At 42.4% G+C, this 21,954-nt stretch overlaps 2 protein-coding genes across 2 annotated transcripts; both read left to right on the forward strand.

Moving 5' to 3' along the window:
* The first annotated feature begins 1,761 nt into the window (after positions 1-1,761).
* LOC137807969 (uncharacterized) lies at positions 1,762-2,370 on the forward strand. Its single transcript, XM_068608853.1, has 2 exons — positions 1,762-1,878; positions 1,972-2,370. Exons 1-2 carry the CDS (start codon positions 1,762-1,764, stop codon positions 2,368-2,370), a joined length of 516 nt encoding a protein of 171 aa, XP_068464954.1.
* A 9,182-nt stretch (positions 2,371-11,552) lies between these two features.
* LOC137831182 (G-type lectin S-receptor-like serine/threonine-protein kinase At4g27290) lies at positions 11,553-15,343 on the forward strand. Its single transcript, XM_068638761.1, has 7 exons — positions 11,553-13,000; positions 13,361-13,471; positions 13,685-13,860; positions 13,930-14,140; positions 14,257-14,494; positions 14,579-14,729; positions 14,822-15,343. The coding sequence occupies exons 1-7, from the start codon at positions 11,737-11,739 to the stop codon at positions 15,125-15,127; spliced, it is 2,457 nt and encodes an 818-aa protein (XP_068494862.1). The 5' UTR covers positions 11,553-11,736; the 3' UTR covers positions 15,128-15,343.
* The last annotated feature ends 6,611 nt before the right edge of the window (positions 15,344-21,954 follow it).

A 21,954-nucleotide genomic window follows, 5' to 3' on the forward strand; every position in this document is an offset into this window, starting at 1 on the left:
AGCCCCACCAAACATTTCATAAGGAGCACGATGAGAAGATGATAGTGCTACCTTGCCCCCCCGATCTGCCCGTTTGTGCCGACGACAAGGCGAGCAATGACGGGCCCTTCTGCTTCGTCTACACAACGCTATTCAAGAAGGTGAAACTGAAGTTTCCCTTTACCCGTTTCGAGAGGGAACTCCTCACCGAGCTCAACATTGCCGCCGCCCAGCTTCATCCCAACAGCTGGGCGTTTGTGCGAGCATTCCAAGTGATGTGCGACCATCTGGGGTTGCCCGCATCCGTAGATGTATTTTTATTTCTCTTTGAAGCCAAGCACCCGGGAGACCGCCTATGGGTTAGCCTAAATGGGATTGCTGGGAGGTCGATCTTCTCCATCTTCCAGCAATCCTATAAAGACTGGAAGGGAAAGTTCGTCCTAGTGCGCCCCAACGACAAGGACACTTCCCTACTCGACGGTTTCCCCTTGTACTGGGTGAACAAGGGGAACAAGGAGTCCAAGAGCTGCTTCAGGAGACCCAGAAGTCCTGATAGCATGGGTGCGTTGGACAGAGATCTCTGCCTCTTTTGGAAGAGTGTGGCGAGTGCCAACATCACCTTCCTCACCACCACCCTGATCTGCTTCGAATTCTTCGAGGACCAACTCGAAATTCGAATAGGTTAGAACATTTAACCCTTTGTCTTGATACTGCTTCCGTTAACTGTTTCTGGGCGTCTTGTGCATTACGCGCAAGACTTTGGTTTTATTTTTCTGCACTCTTTATCTGCTTTGCTGTTGCATACTGCCTCGTGCATTGACTCTTCTCTCTGAACTAACCCATGCACTTTTGCTCCATGCAGATAACATGTTGGGCCAAGGCAAGCTCGCGGAATTGAGGGCGCTCGCCCGAACCCACGGGTTGGCGACGGGCTCTCAAACAGTACCAAATTCGGTGGTGGAGATCGCCGCCGCACAGGGTCGATCGCCACCTAAGGGCCCAGCTCCCTCTGACGTCCAGCCCGCCGCCCAACGTAAAAAACTTGTCCTCAAAAGGCCCAAGAGGAAAGCTCCCCAGGTAGTCCACGAGGAGGAGGAAGAAGACGACGAGGTCACCGAAGATGGCCTTGTTACAAAGAGGAAAAGGGTGGCACCTTCTTCACCACCTGCCCCACCCCCTCTTCCAACCTCAACACCTCCATCCACGCCCGCTCCACCTCCAACTTTGCCATCTCCACCAGCTCCTGCCTCACCTGTCCAAGCCATTCCACTGGCAACCGCGCCACCTGCGGTTGAGGCCCAAGAGCCAAATTTCATGGAGGACCCCCCGAGCGCCTCCACACCATATATATCAGCTGGAGGGGGTCCTCCTTCCAATGCCTCAGCCGCAGATGTTGCTCTAATCGGGGATGAGGTTGCCCACACCTCTCCGATTCTGATCACCGAGTCCCCGACGTCGCCACCACGAGCAGAAGCGCCTACTGAAGAACCAACCAAAGAAGGTGGCAACGAAAATCAACAACAGGCCCACCCAGCACCTCTACAAGCAGCAAACCTCCCTCTTGAGGTTACGAGGATGTGGGAGCCTCTATCTGCTAAGCTGAAGACGATAGCAGAAGACATCCCCGCCATCATAACCAGAGCTGTGGAGAGCTCCACCAGGAAACTCCAGGACGACCTCTTCAACCTTAAAACTGAAAACAGCACCATGAGGGTCGAGGTGGAGAAGTTGTCCTTTAACCTGACACTCGCGGAGATTGAACACTCCCGAGTAGAGGATGCAATGAGCACCGAGCTCAGATTGGCGCGCAAGGAGGCCACTGAACTCCGCCATAAAGTGCAGCAACTTGCTCAAGAAAAGATCGAACTAGAGAGCAAGATTGTGCCTTATCGCGTCAAGGTGGCTGACCTGGAGGCTCTCATAAAAACCGACGCCGTCAAGGTGAAGAAGCTGGAGCAAAGGTCAGCCGACCGGGAGATCTTCCTTGGCAAGGTGGAGAAGGCGAGGGATGACGCCATCGCTGAGCTCGACGAAGCCAATAAGAAAAATGGGGAGCTTGCAGCTGAACTGGGCAAGGTGCCAGCAGAATCCAAGAAGGTTGCTGAAGACCTTCTCCAGGCTCAAGAAATCAACGAACAACTCAAGAAGCAAGTTGAGGAGCTGGAGCAGCAGAATAAGGGACTGAAAGAACAAGCTGAAGGACTCGAGAAACAGATTGAAGAGCTTAAGAAGCAAATTGAAGATCTCAATCTGAGTTCCGCCCAAATTCTGGCTGCTGGATTCGAGGCTGCACGGGAACAGTTCGCCTGCTTGTTCCCTGATCTGGATCTCAACATGGTGTCTCTAAATAATGAGGTGGTGGATGGAAAAGTGGTGCCCGCCGAAGACTAATCAATTTACTCCATCCACTGCTTTTATACTTTCTCTTGTGTATAACTTGTAATAAATTTTATATCTTCCCGCACATATGTTCTGAACTGGTATTTACCTATAATGACAAAAGTCTGCGCATTTTCCCTCACGACTTCTTCAACTGCTTTAACTTTCTTGCGTATTTTTCTTGCGTATTTTACTTCAAAGAAAAGACTTAGCGAAACTGCAGGCACGATCTTTGACTTAACTGCTTCGAACCACTTCAACTTTAAGCAACAATCACTTTAACAACTCGTAATCTTAAGGCAAATATTCCTCAAGCAACAAACTTTAACTCAGCTACTGGCTTAAACACTGCTTCACCCGATCTGCTTCATCAAAACGGGTCTTTTAACTTTCTCGCCACTATTTGAACTTTTCCTGGTCGCCAGAGACTCTTGGCGATCAACTTCTTTCTGGCTTCACGCCCTGGCCATTGTTCTTTGATCTGGGGGTAGAGGCGCCTTTCGGATCCTCCTCTACCTTCCTGAACCTCAGGACCACAGGCCGGGTGGCTAGGCGCTCTCTTCGAACCTGCCTTAGCCACCTTCCAAGCGTCGTCCACCCTTAACACCATACCTGAACTCGTTCGAGACGAGAAGGATTTTATCTTGCCTGAACTCACTCATAGGCGAGAAGGTCTTTCACTTGCCTGAACTCGCTCATAGGCGAGAAGGTCTTTTACTTGCCTCTACATTGCCCCAGGGGTTACATCTTCTCGCCCCCAGAAACACTGAGGACTTTTCGCTGGTGCCTCTACATTGCTCCAGGGGTTACATCTTCTCGCCCCCAGAAACACTGAGGACTTTTCACTGGTGCCTCTACATTGCTCCAGGGGTTACATCTTCTCGCCCCCAGAAACACTGAGGACTTTTCACTGGTGCCTCTACATTGCCCCAGGGGTTACATCTTCTCGCCCCTAGAAACACTGAGGACTTTTCACTCTTCCTCGCCTGCACTCGCTCAACGACGAGGAGGTCTTTAACTTGCCTCAGGACGCGCGAGGGCGTTGAGGTCTTTTAACTGGTGCCTCCGATCGCCGAAAGACGATGAGGACTTAAAAACTTTAGCTGATGCCTCCGATCGCCGAAAAACGATGAGGACTTAAAAACCTTTTAGAAAGCATGCAATATATCTTTAACTTGCCTTGAGTCATATATAAGTGACAAGGTCTTTCTTCAAAACTTTTCTGAAAACAACAAGCACGCAATCTAAAACAACTGGTACTTTGAAAACTTCTCTTTATTGGGTGGCCTCATTAAAAACCCTCCTTAGGGAAAAAAAGAGTGCCCCCTTCAAACTGTTTCAACAGAGACATTGTAATGTAACTTTGTGTTTATCTTTACTTACAAAGTTCTCAACTGTAATACAACTTCAGGTGCGTGGCGTTCCAGGTGCGAGGAATAGCCCCTCCTTCCAATGTCTCTAAGCGGTAGGCGCCGTTCCCGAGCGCCTCGGTTATTCTGAACGGTCCAGTCCACTTGGGTGACAGCTTGTTCTCCATCTCGTACTGGTGGGCTTTTCTCATCACCAGGTCGCCTTCTCTAAATTGTCTTGGCATCACCTTCGAGTTATATCTTCGTTCAATCCTTCTCTTCACCGCCTCAGCCTTCAATCTCGCCTCTTCCCTGACCTCATCCAGTAGATCCAGGTTCAGCCTTCTCTCTTCATTCGAGTCTTCCTCTACAAAGTTCTGGAATCTCGGCGAGCTCTCCTGGATTTCTACTGGAATCATCGCATCACACCCATAGACCAAGCTGAACGGGGTCTCATGGGTTCCTGACTGCTCGGTGGTGTGGTATGCCCAGACTATACGGGGCACCTCCTCAGCCCAGCTTCCCTTGGCCTTTTCTAGCCTTCTCTTCAAACCTCTCAGCAACACCCGATTGGCTGACTCCACCTGGCCATTTGTCTGAGGGTGCTCGACGGATGCAAACACTTGTTGAATTCCCACCCCTTCGCAAAGCTTCTTCAACAGGTGGCTTGCAAACTGAGTCCCATTGTCCGACACCAGGCGCTTAGGCACTCCAAACCGGCACACGATGTTCTTCCACACGAAACCTTCGATCTTGTGTGCGGTGATCTGGGCCACTGGTTCTGCTTCGATCCACTTGGTGAAATATTCAATCGCCACCACCAAGTACTTCATCTTCCTGATCGCCAGCGGGAAAGGTCCCAGGATGTCGATTCCCCAGGTATGAAACAGCCAAGGGCTGTAGATCGACTTCAACTCCTCGGGAGGCGCCTTGTGCCAATCGGCGTGCTGTTGGCATTGCTTGCAACATTGGGCATACTTCTTGCAGTCTTCTCTCATCGATGGCCAGTAGTAACCTGCACGGAGAGTCTTCGCGGCCAGAGCTCGACCCCCGACGTGGCTTCCGCATATACCTTCGTGGAGCTCTGCCATGATTCTCGTGCACTTCTCGCCATGTACACATTCCAGGAGTGGGTGAGTGAACCCAAACTTGTACAGATCGCCATCAATCAACGTGTACTTGCTAGAATTTTTCTTTACCTTCCTAGCCTCTGTCGGATCCAGTGGGAGAAGGCCATCTGCCAGGCATCGCTTGTACTGTGTTATCCAGGTGTCTGGCTCATGGATAGCACACACCTGCGTCATGTTCACCTTCTCTCCTCGACATGCTCTAACTCTCGGCGATCTCAGAGTTTCTTGCGTTAGGGACTTATGACTTCTCGCTGCTTTCTCCGTCGACTTGCTTATCTGAAGAACCAGGTGATCTGCCACAAATGCTCTTGGCGTCTTCAGAGTTTCTTGAATCACCGTCCTCTGTCTACCCCCCTTGCCTGAGCTGGGGAGCTTAGCTAGCAAGTTCAGCTCGGGCATTCTGCTATTTGGGCACATGCACTACTTCAAAGGAGGCAAAGGAACTCTTCAATTCCTGCACATACTCCAAGTAAGCCGCCATTTGTGGATCTTTAGCCTGGAACTCGCCTGTTACTTGCCCCGTGACTAGCAGCGAGTCACTCTTAGCCATTAGCACCCTGGCTCCCATCTCTTTGGCCAGCAAAATCCCGGCGATCAGCGCCTCATATTCTGCTTGATTGTTACTGGCTTTGAAGGCAAATCTTAAAGATTGTTCGATCAGCACGCCGTTGGGTCCTTCCAAAATGACTCCAGCACCACTACCCTGCTGGTTCGACGATCCATCCACCGAGAGTACCCAACGGAAATCGTCCCCTTCAACTCGCGTTGCCTCAGATGAGAGCTCGACCACGAAATCTGCAAAGATTTGCCCCTTGATCGGGCCTCGGGGCTCATATTTAATATCAAACTCTGACAATTCTACTGCCCACTTCACCATCCTTCCCGCAACGTCAGGCTTCTTCAAGACCTTCTGGATGGGCAGGTCAGTCATCACCAGTATGGTGAAGCTATGGAAATAGTGGCGCAACCTCCTCGCCGAAAATACCACAGCCAGCGCAGCCTTTTCTAGGGCCTGATATCTCGTCTCGGGGCCCTGCAACACCTTACTCACAAAATAAATAGGCTTCTGAGCCTGATCTTGATCCTGGGCGAGCATCGCACTCACCGCCCTCTCAGTTACAACAAAATACAACCTGAGAGGGGTTCCCACCAGCGGTTTGCACAGAACCGGCGGGCTCGCCAGATACTCCTTCAGCTTGACGAAGGCTTCCTCGCACTCCTTCGTCCAAACAAACTTATTATTGCGCCTCAGGCACTGAAAATAGGGATGACCCTTTTCTCCGCTAGCTGACACGAAGCGAGACAGGGCTGCCATCCGACCTGTTAGCTGCTGGACTTCTTTCACCGTAGCTGGGCTCCTCATCGCCAAGATGGAGGCACACTTATCAGGGTTGGCCTCTATGCCTCTTTCAGTCAAGAGGAAACCCAAAAACTTTCCAGCCTCCACGCCGAAAATGCATTTCTCTGGATTAAGCTTTAATCTGAACTTGGCGATCGTCGTGAACAATTCTTCCAAGTCTGCAACGTGCTTGCTCTTTTCCGGCGAGGTCACGACCATGTCATCGACGTACGCTTGCACGTTCCTTCCCAGCATTGGTGCAAGTACTCGATCCATTAGCCTCTGGTACGTGGCCCCCGCGTTCTTCAGCCCAAAAGGCATCACCTTATAGCAATAGCACGATCTCTCCGTCATGAAGGCTGTCTTCTCTTCATCCATGGGATGCATCTTGATCTGATTGTACCCCGAGAAGGAATCCAGGAAGCTCAGCAACTTACACCCTGCAGCACTATCTACCAGGGCGTCTATGCTTGGTAAAGGATACGAATCTTTCGGGCAAGCTTTGTTCAGGTCGGTGAAATCGACGCACATGCGCCATTTCCCGTTACTCTTCTTCACCAGCACGACATTTGCCAGCCATTCAGGGTACTGGACTTCCCTGATGTGGCCTGCAGCGAGGAGTTTCTGTGTTTCGTCCCTGATCGCCTGCCTCCTCTCCTCGTTGAACTTTCTTCTTCTTTGTCGCACTGGTCTCACCAAATTATCCATCGCCAGATGATGGCACAAGAAATCGGGGTCGATCCCGGGCATGTCCGAAGCGGACCATGCAAACACGTCCAGATGCCGCTCAATCACCTTGGCGATCTGGTCCTGGAGCTCAACCTCCAGGGATCTTCCCAGCTTGAAGATCTTTCCCCCGATTTCTCTCTCGAGCCACTGCTCGACGGGTTTTGGTCTGGTTTCTCTGGCGATCACCGCCCTGGCGATTCCCAGTTCTCTCGCTTCCTCAGGGCGATTCCTTGCCTCTTCCTCTTCCAGACCGGCATTCCCCTCCCCTAGCTCAGCATCCACCATCTCCACGTCCCTTCCGGCGGTCTCTTCTGTTACCGTCGATCTGGGCTTCACACCAGGAGGCGGGGTGGTTGTTACATAACTCACCGATCTCTTGTTTTTCAGGCTATTCTAATAGCACTTCTTTGCTTCCTTCTGATCGGATTTGATGGTGATAACCACCCCCTCCATGGACGGCAACTTCACCTTCATGTGCCGGGTCGATGGTATGGCACCTATCCTGTTGAGCGTGGGCCTTCCCAACAGGATGTTGTATGCTGAAGGAGCGTTTACAACGAGGTACTTGATTTTCTCCGTTCTTGAACCCGCCACATCTGTAAACGTTGTCCTCAGTTCTATGTACCCCCTGACCTCCACCTGGTCACCAGCGAACCCATACAAACACCCTCCATAGGGCCTCAGCTGGTCAAGGGGCAGCTCTAGCTGCATGAAAGTCGGCCAAAACATCACATCTGCCGAGCTTCCTTGGTCCACCAGCACCCTTTGGACCTTTCTTCCTGCTGTTATCAGCGAAATTACTATGGGATCGTTGTCATGAGGCACAACATCCCGGAGATCTTGCTTGGTGAATGTAATATCCACTTCTGGCGAGTGGTCTTCAAACATATCCACCGTCATCACAGACCTTGCGTACCTCTTCCTCTGTGATGCGGTGCATCCACCTCCTGAGAAACCCCCTGCAATGGTGTGGATTTCTCCGTGCGTGGGCATCTCGTGCTGCTGAGCTTCAGCACCTGCTGGTTGGGAGCTCGACGCGCCCCCCGTCCTTCTGTCCAGCAAATAGTCATTTAGGAACCCGCTCTTTACCAAATCGTCGAGCTGGTATCCTAATGCTAAGCACGAGTCCACTGTATGGCCAAAGCCCTGGTGAAACTCACACCAGGCGTCCGGCATTGGTCCCAGCACCTTGTCGCCCACCTTTTCTGGCGCTTTCAACCTAGCGGATATGTTGGGAATGGCGATCAGATTCGCCAATCCCATGACAAACTTGTGCTTAGGCGAGCGATTATATTCCCGGCGTTCTGGTTGCTGGCGTCCTTGGCCCCTACCCTTGTTCTTCCTTGGATCATAAGGATGGCGAGTCCTCTGATCCCTCCTGGCCGCTGCTGTCTCCAGCACCCTCTGTGGCTGGATCCTCGTCTGGGCGCGTGGCCTAGCGGGAGCCACGCTTCCTCTCTTCTCGGCGACTTCGCTCTCGTCGGCGATGTGGGCCACCGCAAGGTGCCTAACCTCAGCAAACGTGGCAGGGTGTGCCCTGATCAACGCCTCGCAGAATGGTCCCAGCAACACGCCCTTCTTGAATGCATAGACCAGCATTTCTTCATCTTTGGCCGGCGATCTGACCATCTGCGCCCCGAAGCGATTCAGGTAGTCTCTGAGGGACTCTCCCTGATATTGCCTTATATCGAACAAATCATAAGACACCCTGGGCGGTGCCTTATTCACAATGTACTGCTCGACGAAAATCTTCGAGAACTGTTGAAAACTGGTTATGTAATCGTTAGGCAGGCTCACAAACCATTCCAGCGCCGTTCCCTGGAGCGTGCTCACGAACATCTTGCAATACACGGCGTCTGATCCCCCTGACAGCATCATCTGCGTATGGAACGTGGTGAGATGAGCCTCAGGATCCTCCACACCGGTGAAAACAGCCTTAACAGGAACCACACTCGCAGGAATAGGCGTATCAGTAATCGCCTGAACAAAAGGCATAGGAAAAACACGAGGTGGCGACGACGGCGCAACCTCTTCAGCAGAAGAACGCCCTTGCTGCTCCTGAAGAGCTTGACGTAGCTCCTCAGTCACCTTGCTAAGCTCCTCATTCCTGGCGCGAGAGGCGACCAGGTCCTCATGCATTCTCGCCTGTTCTATGCGCGAGGCTTCCACAGTTGCCTGCAACGAACGCATCATCTCTGCCATCTGCGCCATGGTCATGGCAGCGGCGCCTTCAGCAGCGACGGGCGCAACTGGACTTGAACGATTGCTTCTCATTTTTCTCATGAAACTCAGCGAATCACAGAATGCAGCGAACAACACTTACTTCAGCTACGATCGATTCAGCGATCAATCGAAAAAAAACTGTGCGAAACTCCGCAAGAAAACTCAAGAACAGCGCAAACCTTCAAACAAACCTGCAACTCCACTAGAAACCACCGCTTTTCCCGCGGATAACCACACGAGCGAAAGAACTCAATTCCACCGAACAAATTACGCGTGAACAGCAGAAAAACCTCACTTCACCGATCAAAAACCCAAACGAACGGTATAAAACGCGAATTCACCGAACAAATCTCAAGCAAACAGCGAACGATGGTTGCACCAGCACACAACCACGCAGAAAACTTCGAAAACCTTCAAGAACTCACGCTGTGGATGGGAGCAAGTTTTACACGGCCCCACGGTGGGCGCCTGATGATCCTGCCTGTTGACCAGAACGCTGGAAACTGCCTCGTCAAAGGATCGACGTGTGCACCGCTTCAAACCTCCGTTCTTCTTCGAGATCCACCTCAAGAACCTGCACAGGAACAGAGCGGCACCGCTGCGGTCGATCGCACTCCAACGCCCAAGTCAGTGACCGAATCACCAAATACTAAGAGAAAACTAAGAACAGGAACCGTGCAAATTCTCTCTCACAATAAGCTCTATAACTCGCAAGCGTAAAGAGTGTAATCTGAACGCGCGTACCTCAGAAAGTTCGTTGAGAACTCTTATATACCTGGTCACTTTCTCTCTCCCGGCAGTTACAGACCTGGACACGTGGCTCGCATCCAGTCGTACACGTGCCACCATCTGGAGCCTCCTTGACTTGGGCGCTGCTTCTGATTCTCTTTTTGGCTAAGTTACTTATGCATGGTATTGCCCAGTGCATAGCTAACTTGGGAGTGCGATCTTTACTAGAATGGGCGAGTTAGGGTGCTCTCGTACACCTTCCTTGTGGTCTCGCCGGCCGCCTTCATAATCTGCACCGCCTTCGTCTTCGGCGATGTGCTTGTTCTAGTGATCTCCAATCACTTAGTCGCCTGGGTTTACCATCTGGCGACTTCATCTTCAACTAGGCGATCGCCTGGCATGCTGAAGATCGGAGCACGCCAACTTAATAACTGGCGATTACACGAACCCCCCGACTTCCTTCCCTTCTGCAACTCTGGCGCCTTGTCCACACGCCTACTCTGTGGCTTGGTGCCACGTCATCACTTCCGACTATCAGGGCAGTACACAAATGATGACATTCATTGATCTGGTTTACCAACCTCCACACGATTAGAAAGGCATATCAAGTTGAATTACATCTCGTTCGAAATGAGGATTATTGGTCTACTTATACCGGACCAAATTTCATACCTGACCCATATGCGACGTAAAAACTCGGGACGACAAATTACAACTCGTTTGTGTAATGAAATGGATCAACCAATTCAGAACAAGCCAAAAAAAATGTTCTTACTGTCGCAATGAAGGTCATAACAGAGGAAATTGTCCATTTAGACAGTAGAATCATCCTTTGTAATGTTGTTCTTATCAAATATTTTAATAACATCTTCTTTTAATGACTTCTATTCAATATTTTCATTTATTTTTTAATACATTTATTTTACATAAATACATGTATATTATTACTTTTTACATATTATATAATTTATATTTTCATATATTATATAATCTAAAAATTTATACATAAATCATATCACATTTTTATAAGTGTATTTTTAACTTTAACAATATTTAAAAAATAGTAAATCATTTTAATTTATCACACAACTCATTTTTAGCTCAATTTATTTAAAATTATTGTAAAAAAAGTAATTTTAATTCTTCAACTTTATATACCATTTTTTTAAATTAAATTAAATTAAATTTTGATATTATAATTAAAATAAAATTTTTAACTATATATTTTTATTTTCAAAAATATTAATTGTCATTTCTTTTTTAAAAAAATCAACTGAACTTGTCAAGCAAATTGATAACTTCAATGGAGTGAAATTGTGAATCCAGTATCCAATTTTATTTAAACTGAAGTTGTCAACTCAGTTAGAAACTTTAATTAAAAAATAAAAAGTGGATAGATTTACAAATTTAATTGATGTTGGCTACATCATTGATAACTTTGACAAAAAAATTACCCATTTCTATAATTTTTTCTGTTTTTGTCCCTAAATATGAAAAAAAAAATGCACCATTGGTGAAAAACCCACTAAAATAATACCGTGCATGAAGGGACAGAAAATTGAACTCCATAGCTTCTGCGTATTTGCTGTTAGACGTGGAGAAAGTTTCGAACGTTTACTTTATTAACTTTTTCCAAGCACATTTCGTTGGTGGCAATACTTTTCAACTAGTATGGTGCTTTTTTCTCTATGCTATAAGCCTGCAATAATGGACCCAGTCATTTACTCTCACAACTCTTCGTACAACAATTGGCTTTGTCATTCCTTGTTACGCTCAACCTTTTCCACTTTTATGAACATTCTATAACTAAGAGAGGCCAAAAACTTATGTCAGTGAGTCTCATGTGTCTTTTATGTAATTTAGAAGTCATTGCTTCCCTATGTTGGCAATGTCATGTTTTTGCTTCTTGGTATTCTTCTGCATGTGGGGGACAAGCACATCACTGGAGAGTTTAAGAGTGAGTCAAACCATCCGAGATGATAAGAATGAGACTTTGGTTTCAGCAGGTGGAATTATTGAACTGGGTTTCTTGGACCTGGGAAATTCATCCAGGAGATACTTAGCTATATGGTACAGAAATGTATCCCCTAGAACAGTTGTGTGGGTGGCTAACAGAAATACACCTCTTCATAATAGATCAGGAGTTCTCAAACTCAATGAGAAAGGGATTCTTGTGCTACTCAATGGCACACACAGCATTATTTGGTCCTCCAACATCTCAGGCAAAGCAGTGAATGATCCAATTGCTCAGCTCTTGGATTCGGGAAATTATGTAGTGAAAGTCAAGGAGAGTATCTTGTGGCAGAGTTTTGATGATACGAGTGATACAATTTTGCCTGGAATGAAGCTTGGATGGAACTTAGCAACTGGTAAAGAAAGATACATGTCATCATGGAAAAGTGTTGATAATCCTGCTGAGGGAGAATATAGTGTTAAACTTGACCGTAGAGGATATCCTCAAGCAATTTTGTTCAAGGGATCTGAGATGAAGTTCAGACTTGGGCCATGGAATGGCCAGTCATGGGCAGGGTATCCTGTTAGAAGTCCTCAAAGTTCACAAATATTTGTATTTAATAAAACAGAATTGTACTATGAGTTCAGGCTTCTGAATAGTTCAGACATCATCAGCATATTTCAACTAACCCCATCTGGTGTTGGTCAGAAAATATTTTGGAAAACTCACAACACCACCGAGAGAGTTCTCCTGCCTCAGGAGAGAGATCAATGCGAGAGATATGCTTTTTGTGGTGCAAATTCCATATGCAGTTATGATGGTAACCATCCAACTTGTGAATGCCTGAGAGGATATGTTCCCAAGTCTCCTCATCAGTGGAACATGGCAATTTGGGACAAGGGTTGTGTTCCAAGGAATAAGTCTAATTGCAAAAACAGTTATACGGATGACTTCTTACCCTACTCACACATGAAATTGCCAGACACATCTTCTTCGTGGTTTGATACAACTGTGAACCTTGATAAATGTCGCGAGTTATGTCTTAAAACTTGCTCTTGTATTGCATATGCAAATTTAGATATTCGTGAAGGAAGTGGCTGCCTACATTGGTTCAATACTCTAGTTGACTTGAGGAATTTCTCTCAATTGGGGCAAGACATTTACATCAGAGTCCCAGCTTCAGAATTAGGTACTCCATGAATTTTTTTCCTTTGTTTTCTTTGCTCTCTTCTCCCACTTGACTTCTTGCCATATACTACACTATTTTAAGACAGAAAGGGGTATTAGGGTAAGACCATAAGAACATTATTCAGTGATGAGATGATCAAACATTCTATTATTGTTGCTGAATTGTCATATTGAAGTGGGTTGCTAAAAACTGTAAAGAAGTTATCAGTAATGCATATTATTTCTTGTATGGTACTATTTCCCCAATTAAGTAAAATGTCTTTTTACCCAACTAAGTAAAATGAAACTAGACTTGTTCCTAAGCTTCAATCAATAGAGCTGTTTATTTCAAAGTCTTGTGACTATGTTCTGTTTCTTTCAGATCATGGTGGCCATGGAAACATGAAGAATAAGATAGTAGGAATCACTCTTGGTGCGATTATTTTGGGTTTAATCATCACATGTGTCTGCATACTGATAATTAAAAATTCAGGTGAGTATGGCACATATAACTTAGCATCTATCATCTGCAGTTAGACACGGAAAGTAGGTAACCATCTATATTAACCATGTGCTTCTTAATTCTTTGTTGTGCACCATCGGTATTAAAAAAGCATTTGAAAATTCTGGTCCATAATATCAAATTTTAACATGCAAAGACACTAGTCGTAATTGATTAATTTTTTGGTATTCCTGCATATTTTAGTGGCAGCAGGTGTATATTGTCATATGGTACAACTTCAATGGCGGAAAGAATACTTCAGATTGAGGAATGAAGACATGGATTTTCCAACATTTGAGTTGTCTATCATTGCGAAAGCCACTAATAATTTTTCCAGCAGCAATAAAATAGGGGAAGGTGGATTTGGACCAGTTTATAAGGTAATACTGCCATATCTTATAAACACCTTGATTTTCTCAACATTTCATAATCCAAAAGATGCTTTCCAGGGTACACTGCTAGATGGGAGAGAGGTGGCAGTAAAAAGGAACTCATTGATGTCTGATCAAGGACAGAACGAGTTGAAAAATGAAGTTGTTTTGATTGCAAAACTTCAACACCGTAATCTTGTTAAACTGTTAGGTTGCTGCATTCAAGGAGAGGAAAAGTTGTTGATCTATGAATACATGCCTAACAAGAGCTTAGACTACTTCATCTTTGGTTAGTGCCCTTGAAATCTAACTTTACATTTAAAAAGTTTATGGCCACTGTGTTTACAATTGAAATCTGTTTATAAAGCCAGTATTGTACTAAACATATAAGCGAAATGAAACTAGATGAAACCAGAAGCAAGCTCTTATCCTGGCATCAACGCTTTCACATCATTTGTGGCATTGCTAGAGGAATTCTCTATCTTCACCAAGACTCTAGCTTAAGAATTATTCACAGAGATTTGAAAACCAGCAATATCCTATTAGATGCCTATATGAATCCTAAAATCTCAGACTTTGGCATGGCTCGGACTTTTGGCAGTGATCAAGTTGAAGACAAAACCAGAAAAGTGGTTGGAACGTAGTAAGTTAACTTCTACTTGTACTTATTGTATAGTTGTTATCTGCAATTCATTTTTATGACTTATGTTGAAAATTATACCTGTAGTGGCTACATGCCTCCAGAGTATGCTGTTCATGGCCATTACTCTGTGAAATCAGATGTCTTTGGTTTTGGTGTGATAGTACTAGAGATAGTTAGTGGAAACAGGAACAGGGGATATTCTGACCCAGAACACTCTCTTAATCTTCTTGGGCATGTAAGCACAATTACTATCCACTTTACTACAAAAAAGCTGAATTCAAAACAGATTAAAAGTATGTTTGTGCTAACTAATTTCCTTGAGTTTAGGCATGGAGACTATGGACTGAAGAAAGGCCATTGGAACTAATAGATAATCAAATACTTGAAAGATGCCTTCCTTTTGAAGCCTTAAGATGCATACACGTAGGTTTGTTATGTGTGCAACAAAAACCAGAAGATAGGCCAGACATGTCTGTTGTCATTCCTATGCTGAATGGCGAGAAGTTATTGCCTCGGCCAAAAGCTCCTGGATTTTACACAGGAGGCTGTATTCCTGAATCAGTATCATCATTGAAAACATGCAATCTTTTATCAAGAAATGAGATGTCCCTCACAATTTTTGAGGCAAGATAGAACATGAACACTCAAGTAAATGATGTGTTTACTTGATTAGTATGTAATGGTGATTTGAAATTTTATTAGAATGTATATAAGATGCTTTGTCAACTTCGATGATTTGGATAGTATTATCTCATTTGTTTGCGGATCTATTGTTGAATTGATTCTGTAAATTTTTCAGTGGTATGTGAACCATTGAAGATTGTAATGCCATTTTCTGTTGTTGAAGTATCAGTGGATCCATATTGAATGAATAATCTTATGCAAAACTGAAAGCTTTACCTTCTACTAGATTGCAATACGTACAATTGATATAAAATTAAAGTACAAAGACCATCACAATTTGTAAATGATTATCTTAAGCATGATTCCAAGGGGTTGAATTCCTAGTTATATGTATGGAAAAGACTGATAGAATAATTTAAGACCCAAATAAGTTATCTCTATGTTTCGAAATAATTAGTCTCTAATTGTTGACTAGAATACATCCCTGTTGCAAAATAAAATAGATTGAGTACAAAGAACTTATCCATAACATTGTCATATTTGTGAACTGATCTATTTCTTCATTCTAGAAATTGAAATGGTTGTGACTTATCCTGATACTTAGCTTTCAGTTGTCACCTACATATCAAAGTTTAGCTTTCAAGTAACTCTTGCATACTAAAGCCCAACGAAGCCCAGCTTTTGACTAGCACCTGCATATAAAGCCTAGTTTCTGACTAGACTGTTTCTTCCTGCACCTCTATATTTTCTTCTGCCACCTCCATACACAACATGAAAATACATTTTTGTCCTTCTTGTGTCACCCCCCATAGAGTAGTTTCCGGATTATGTAATTCGGAAACTCATTTGAAAAAAGACTTTCAGATTACATAATCCGGAAGTTAAATAAAACTTCCGGATTATGTAATCCGGAGAATAATCATGCATCTGAAAAATGGCTTCCGGATTAGTTAATCCGGTAGCTAATTACAAATTTGAAAAATGACTTCTGGATTACGTAATCTGGAATATTATAAAGGGCCATTTTTGGAAATTTGAAAACTTATGGAGGTGAGAGAAGAAGGTTTGGAGGTGCAGGAAGAAACAGTCTTCTGACTAGCACCTGCACATGAAGCCCAACTTGCACTGACACCCACATGTTTATTTTCTCCTCAAGCCCAGCTTCTAACTAGCACTTGATACTAAGCCCCGTTTCCAATTGGCACCTGCATATTAAGCCCAGCTTTCAACTTCCAGTTGTTGACTACATACCCAAGCCCAAACTTATAGCTAGCATACATATTTTTGGGAAAATGATAGTTTGAGAACCTTTAGAGTTGTATACAATTTTTAATGTGATGAGTTTATAAATAAATATATATAATAAAAGATAAATTTAAAATTAAATCATATAAAAAATATTAAAATAATAGTATTGAGAGTTGTGTTGGAGATCCCACATCGACTAGAGATAAGGACATTTCATAATATATAAATGGGTGCAAACCTCACCTTATCGAACCGGTTTTATGGGGTTGAGTTAAGCTTAAAGTCCATTTCGTAATAAGTTGTAATGTAGTTGTATAAAAATGTGAGTTGTTAATGTATCATTACCCATATTTTTGTTTTAATTGTAGCAATGATCCTCGTATTCAAATGTGATATGTTGAAGTTAGTTTATATGTAAGTTTGTCTTTGAGAAGTTTGATCTTATAATTACTATTAGAAAGTCATCAAATTCATTTTAAAACTTATATTTGTGACAAGATTTTTAATTGATTAAAATATTTTAATCTATTAAAATATTTTTGTCTGAGTCTAAAATGAAAGTTGAGAGCATTTCAATCTATTAAATATTCGTTTTAATAGATTAAGATTATTTAAAGCTTTTCGTAGTTCGGTGGGAATGTTTTTAATGTGTTAAAACTAGTTTTAATATATTAATCTTTCGTGTGCTTTCAAAAGATTTTGACCTACTCTATTTTAATTTATTAAAAATTAATTTAATCTATAAATTTTACTAGTAAGTGGAATTAAAAAATTAAAATACAATTTAATCTCTTAAAATTAAAAGTTTAAAATCAATATAATTCTCTTATTCTTAAACTTTTCAACACAATTTTTGAACTTGAAATCTTTTTTATTTTTAGGCAAGAGTTATTTCTGAGCTTGTGAGTTTTTTTGGAACTCTCTTGATGTAATTTCAAGATCACTCCCTGTGTGTTAGAGAGAAACATAGAGTTTAACCTATATTTTCTTCTGCTATTATGTTAGTTGCATTTCAAGTGAATTCGCTTCATTGTACTTTTCAATTTTTTGTATTTTTGTTGTTCCTAGATAGGAAATGTTTGTTGTGTTTTAAGTAAAGTTCTAATGCACTAACATGGTGTTATTGTATTGGACATTCACTCATGTAGGGTAGAAGATTTGATTTCTTGTGTTTTTTATATTAGACGAGTATTTGTAATAACATTGACATAGTGTGAGCTTGAATGGTGCGGCTAGGTAACTTGATGTAGTTTTGAGAAAGAGTTAACCATAATAATTCCTTATGCATTTATTCTTTTCTCTCTTTATTCTTGTCTTTTGCAAATCAGTTTTGTTCTTATGTTGTTCTTAGTTATGAAATATTTTTATTGAAGCAACTAAATCCTAAAATTACTTGGATAAATAAAGCTTTTTTGTCAACAAAACAAATTTAATAAATATATGGGAGTATTTAGGGTACTCTGACCCTTTTACAAATAGAAAAAGTTCTCTACATTAAAAAGAGAGACGAGGTAAATAGGAGTTTAGTGCGGCCCAACTTTCTCACCCTCACAAAAGGAACCCCAAACATAATGAGTAGAGTACTACCTCAACTCCTATGTTGTTCCATAAACATGGAAAGGGACATATTGTCATCTCTAAAAGAGAAACCATTTGTTTTTGTCACATACTTATCAAGTAATTAATTGCATTGTGATATCCCTATTTGCTAAGTTGTATCATGTTCTAGCCTTGAAACAATTAGATTAGCAATTTTTTGTTGTCAAAATTTTGGTCTTAGTTAATCTTCTTCACCTATTTTTAGTTAAAGCAATTGTGGAATTGGTTTGAATTATTCTCCAAAACACAACAAGTCTACTTGTTATCCCACATAACTCAATGAACAAAATTCAGGTTCAAAAAGTTATTATATTTTGATTACATTTGTCCCAAAAATTTCCAAGCATGTAACCTTTGCTAGATTGGGAATTAGTCATTTTACTCCCTGTGTCTTTAGTTGTACTCTTTCATTCTTGCACAAAACTTGTTCCCCTATCACATAAAACATTTGGAACATGTTGCCACCAAACTAAATTTTGCATTTTGTATTAGTGGGACTAGTCCAACCTTGAGATGTATCAGTTCATATATCATATATGGTTGTCATTATGATATATACACTTGTAGGTCAACAGTCATATAATGTTTGTGAGTATTTAGTCCTCGAAGAATTTCATATATCTATTTCACTTTGATTGCTTAGAATACATTTTTTTGGATTTATTAAGCACCAATCTGAATAAGATGAGTATGCCATATTTTATTTATTCATAATCCATGCCCAAGATTTTAGTTGAGCTTGAGCGAAAATTTCCTCCCCATCTATGATATATTTCTAAATATGATATTGTTTCTATGTTTCCAAATTTTTCTTATTATCGGCATCCACACTATTTTTCATACAAGATTACCATTCTTGTTTAGTCACGGCATGTTGAATTGATGAAAATGTTGTACAATCATATTATGTGCAACATGTGCTATATTAACTCATCTATTGGTGATGTTCCAAACCAAGAGAAATACCCTTCATGTTAGGAATAAATGTTGATAGGATTCATGTTATTCTTTGGACATGATACATAGCTTACATAATACATGTATATTGTATAACAAATTATCCCTAGTTGCAATGCTATTAAGGCCCAATCCTAAAAATGTTTTACATTAGGGATTGCATTTGGTTTTCATAACACTCTAAAAAACTTATCCATGTCAATATCATATTCATCTCCCTTGAAACCCCATTTATTTGAGCCTTATAATTTTGGTGCTTCTGCTTTTATTGTATTCATGAACTCTTCAAGTAGAGGTAATTCCCACATAAACCATTCTTTTCTCCACTCTAATTTCCATTCCATGACATACTTTTCCGACTTCCCCATTTATAACATTCTTTTCATTCTAGATCATTCAGTTATTATATATTCTTGGATATTTTTTAGCTAGACTTATTCCATCTAATCACCATCAGTTCAAAAGTTCATACTTGTTCCTATTCTCATATGCCAAGTAATACTATTGACTGATTAAAATCAAGTTTTACACATTTTAAACGGTTCAGACGCATTGAAATTTCTTGAATCATCCAAAAAAAGTCACGGTTTAGATGTTCTTTGCATGCACTGGTTGCTTTTAATTTTTTTTCTTGCAACTTCAAGCAGTGAAATCAACTTAGATTAGGTTCATTTTTAGCTTATAACTTGACCCAATCATGTTTGATTTCCACTACTAACAAATCACTAAATAAAAATGAATTTTAGAGATAAAAAATAATTAGTTTCTAAATTGGTATTTAATTAGCTACCGATTATTTATATTTTAAAGTTGGTAGATACCAATTTAGAATTTATTTATCAATAATAAAAACTAATTTAGATACCAATAATTTTTTTATTCTCTAAAATAGTATCTAATTTAGTGAATATAGCGACTGATTATATTTGCTCTCTAAAATTAGTTTCTATTAAATGATTTTTTTGTAGTGGTCATGTGATTTCAAAAAATTTATGAATTCTTGTTATCCGCTTGAGTTCACCACCTGTTTGACAAGATGCCTCAATGAAATCTGTTAGGTGTTTGTTGTTTTACTTATATGAATTATTTTTTTTAATAAGCTTTGTTGCATTTTCATTTTGTGTGACTTGAGTTTCTAAATTGGTTTAGTACATAACAAGTTTCTTCATACATCAATTCATATCATGTCTTGAATTCTTGTTTAATTTTCCTTTAACTCTATAGGTTTCTTTACCTGAAACTTTGGTTCACAAGTGCACTAGATTGGAAAATTTGTTCTGAACAATTTATGTCGAATTTTGTTATCAAATTTTAAACATAAACATTTCAAGGTATTTATAATGTTGCATTAAAAAGGCACATCAAAATTCAATTTAGAAAAAAAAATTATAAATTGTAAAAGTCAGATGCTTAGTGTGAAAATTTTGAGTTGTGACTTTTATGCTTTCTGTAAATTATTTGTTAAAATTCTAAGTGTGTTTCTTGAAATAGAACTTATAACGATGATTCCTTATTGTATTTTGAAACTGTGGTTAAAATTTGGGATTCAAATTTGACCTAGAATAATTTACATAAAGTTTATATGAATGTTTGTCGGTGTTGTAACTAGTCTTGAGCATTTGTGATCCTGGTTGTGTTTTCGCCTAACTTCTTTAATTTATTTGACATTGTTTTCTTGATTTTTTTGTCTCCAAATGTTTTTCTCAAATCATAAGTTGTGTTAACCAATCTATCATAAAATTTTGGTTCCTTAATTCGATCTACATTTTTCTCCATAAAAATGTTATGAGCCTTAACCAGATCATTCTAGAATATTTTTTTTTTTGGTTTAGATAATATACTTGATCCTGCCTGTTGGCCAGAACGTCGGAGCCTTGCCTCGTCTTTACTGGATTGGCTTTGTGCAGCGCTAGCTTCTGTCCTTCTCCTTGATTCACCTCAACAACCTGCAAAAGACAGAACGGCGCCGCTGCGGCCGATCGCACTCCGACGCCCAAGTCAACGACTGAACCAGCAAAATACTAAGAGAAAACGAAGAACTTCGAAGAACCGTGCAATGTTCTCTCTCAGCGTACTCAAGTTCTCTTAAGTGCAAAAGGTGTTCTGAATGCGCGCGTACCTTACGAAGTTTGTTAGAGTCTCTTATATACCTTGGCATTTTCTCTCTCCTGACGGTTACACATCTAAACACGTGGCTTGCATCTAGCCGTGCACGTGTCACCATCTGGAGCGTCCTCTGCTTGGGCGTCACTTCTTACTCTTCAGGCTTCCTCGACTAAGTTGCTTATGCAGGGAGCAACTCAGCGTATAGCTGCCTTGGAGCGCGATCTTTTCTGTGTGGCGAGTACGGGTGTCTTCATACACACCAACCTTGTGGTCTCGCCTGCCGCTGTTATATTCTAGTTTACTCACTTCACTGTGCCTGCTCGGGTAGGCCGTTCCCCGACCTCAACTTCTGGCCAGCCAGGGAATGGCCACCTGACGACTTCATCCTCTCGGCGATCTCCGGTCACCTTGTCGCCTGGGTTCACATCCGGCGACTACGACACAAACCTTGTGACCGCCAGTTTAGGTATGCTAGAGATCGGGGCACGCCAACTTAACGACTGGCGACTACACGATCCCCCGACTTCCTTCCCTTCTGCCAGCCAGGTGTCCCGTTCAACACGCCTATGTTATAGCTTGCTGCCACGTCATCTATTCCGACTACCTGGGCGGTACACAAGCCCCCCAGTCTTAAGCGAAGACTTGTCCAGCGAAAAGACTAAGGTGTCACATCACTGTCGACCTACGTGGCGCTGGCGCAGAATTCCAAACGTTTGTACCTTCTGCTTTCCTGACGCTCCACAAAACCCCTCTCCCCGATCGCTCGACACGTGGCTTTATCAACGGTCATCTTCGACTGCCGTTTGCGCTTCCAGAAACATTCGAAAAACCCTTAAACCCTTTCACCTCCACTGTTTCATCATCTCTCTGCATTTTCAAACGCTCTGAGTTTTCTCTGCGAACTTGTGAAGCTTCTTAACTCTCTC

The sequence above is a fragment of the Phaseolus vulgaris genome, chromosome 11 (assembly GCF_000499845.2).
Source record: "Phaseolus vulgaris cultivar G19833 chromosome 11, P. vulgaris v2.0, whole genome shotgun sequence".
NCBI lineage: Eukaryota > Viridiplantae > Streptophyta > Magnoliopsida > Fabales > Fabaceae > Phaseolus > Phaseolus vulgaris.

Excerpts from the sequence above, each read along its gene's own strand:
- LOC137807969 (XM_068608853.1), top strand. The coding sequence starts at position 1,762 with ATGAGCACCGAGCTCAGATTGGCGCGCAAGGAGGCCACTGAACTCCGC. Across the intron at positions 1,879-1,971 it reads TTGTGCCTTATCGCGTCAAG|GTGGAGAAGGCGAGGGATGA; the intron begins GTGGCTGACCTG and ends TTCCTTGGCAAG.
- LOC137831182 (XM_068638761.1), top strand. The coding sequence starts at position 11,737 with ATGTTGGCAATGTCATGTTTTTGCTTCTTGGTATTCTTCTGCATGTGG. Across the intron at positions 14,141-14,256 it reads CTTAGACTACTTCATCTTTG|ATGAAACCAGAAGCAAGCTC; the intron begins GTTAGTGCCCTT and ends AAATGAAACTAG. Across the intron at positions 14,495-14,578 it reads AGAAAAGTGGTTGGAACGTA|TGGCTACATGCCTCCAGAGT; the intron begins GTAAGTTAACTT and ends TTATACCTGTAG.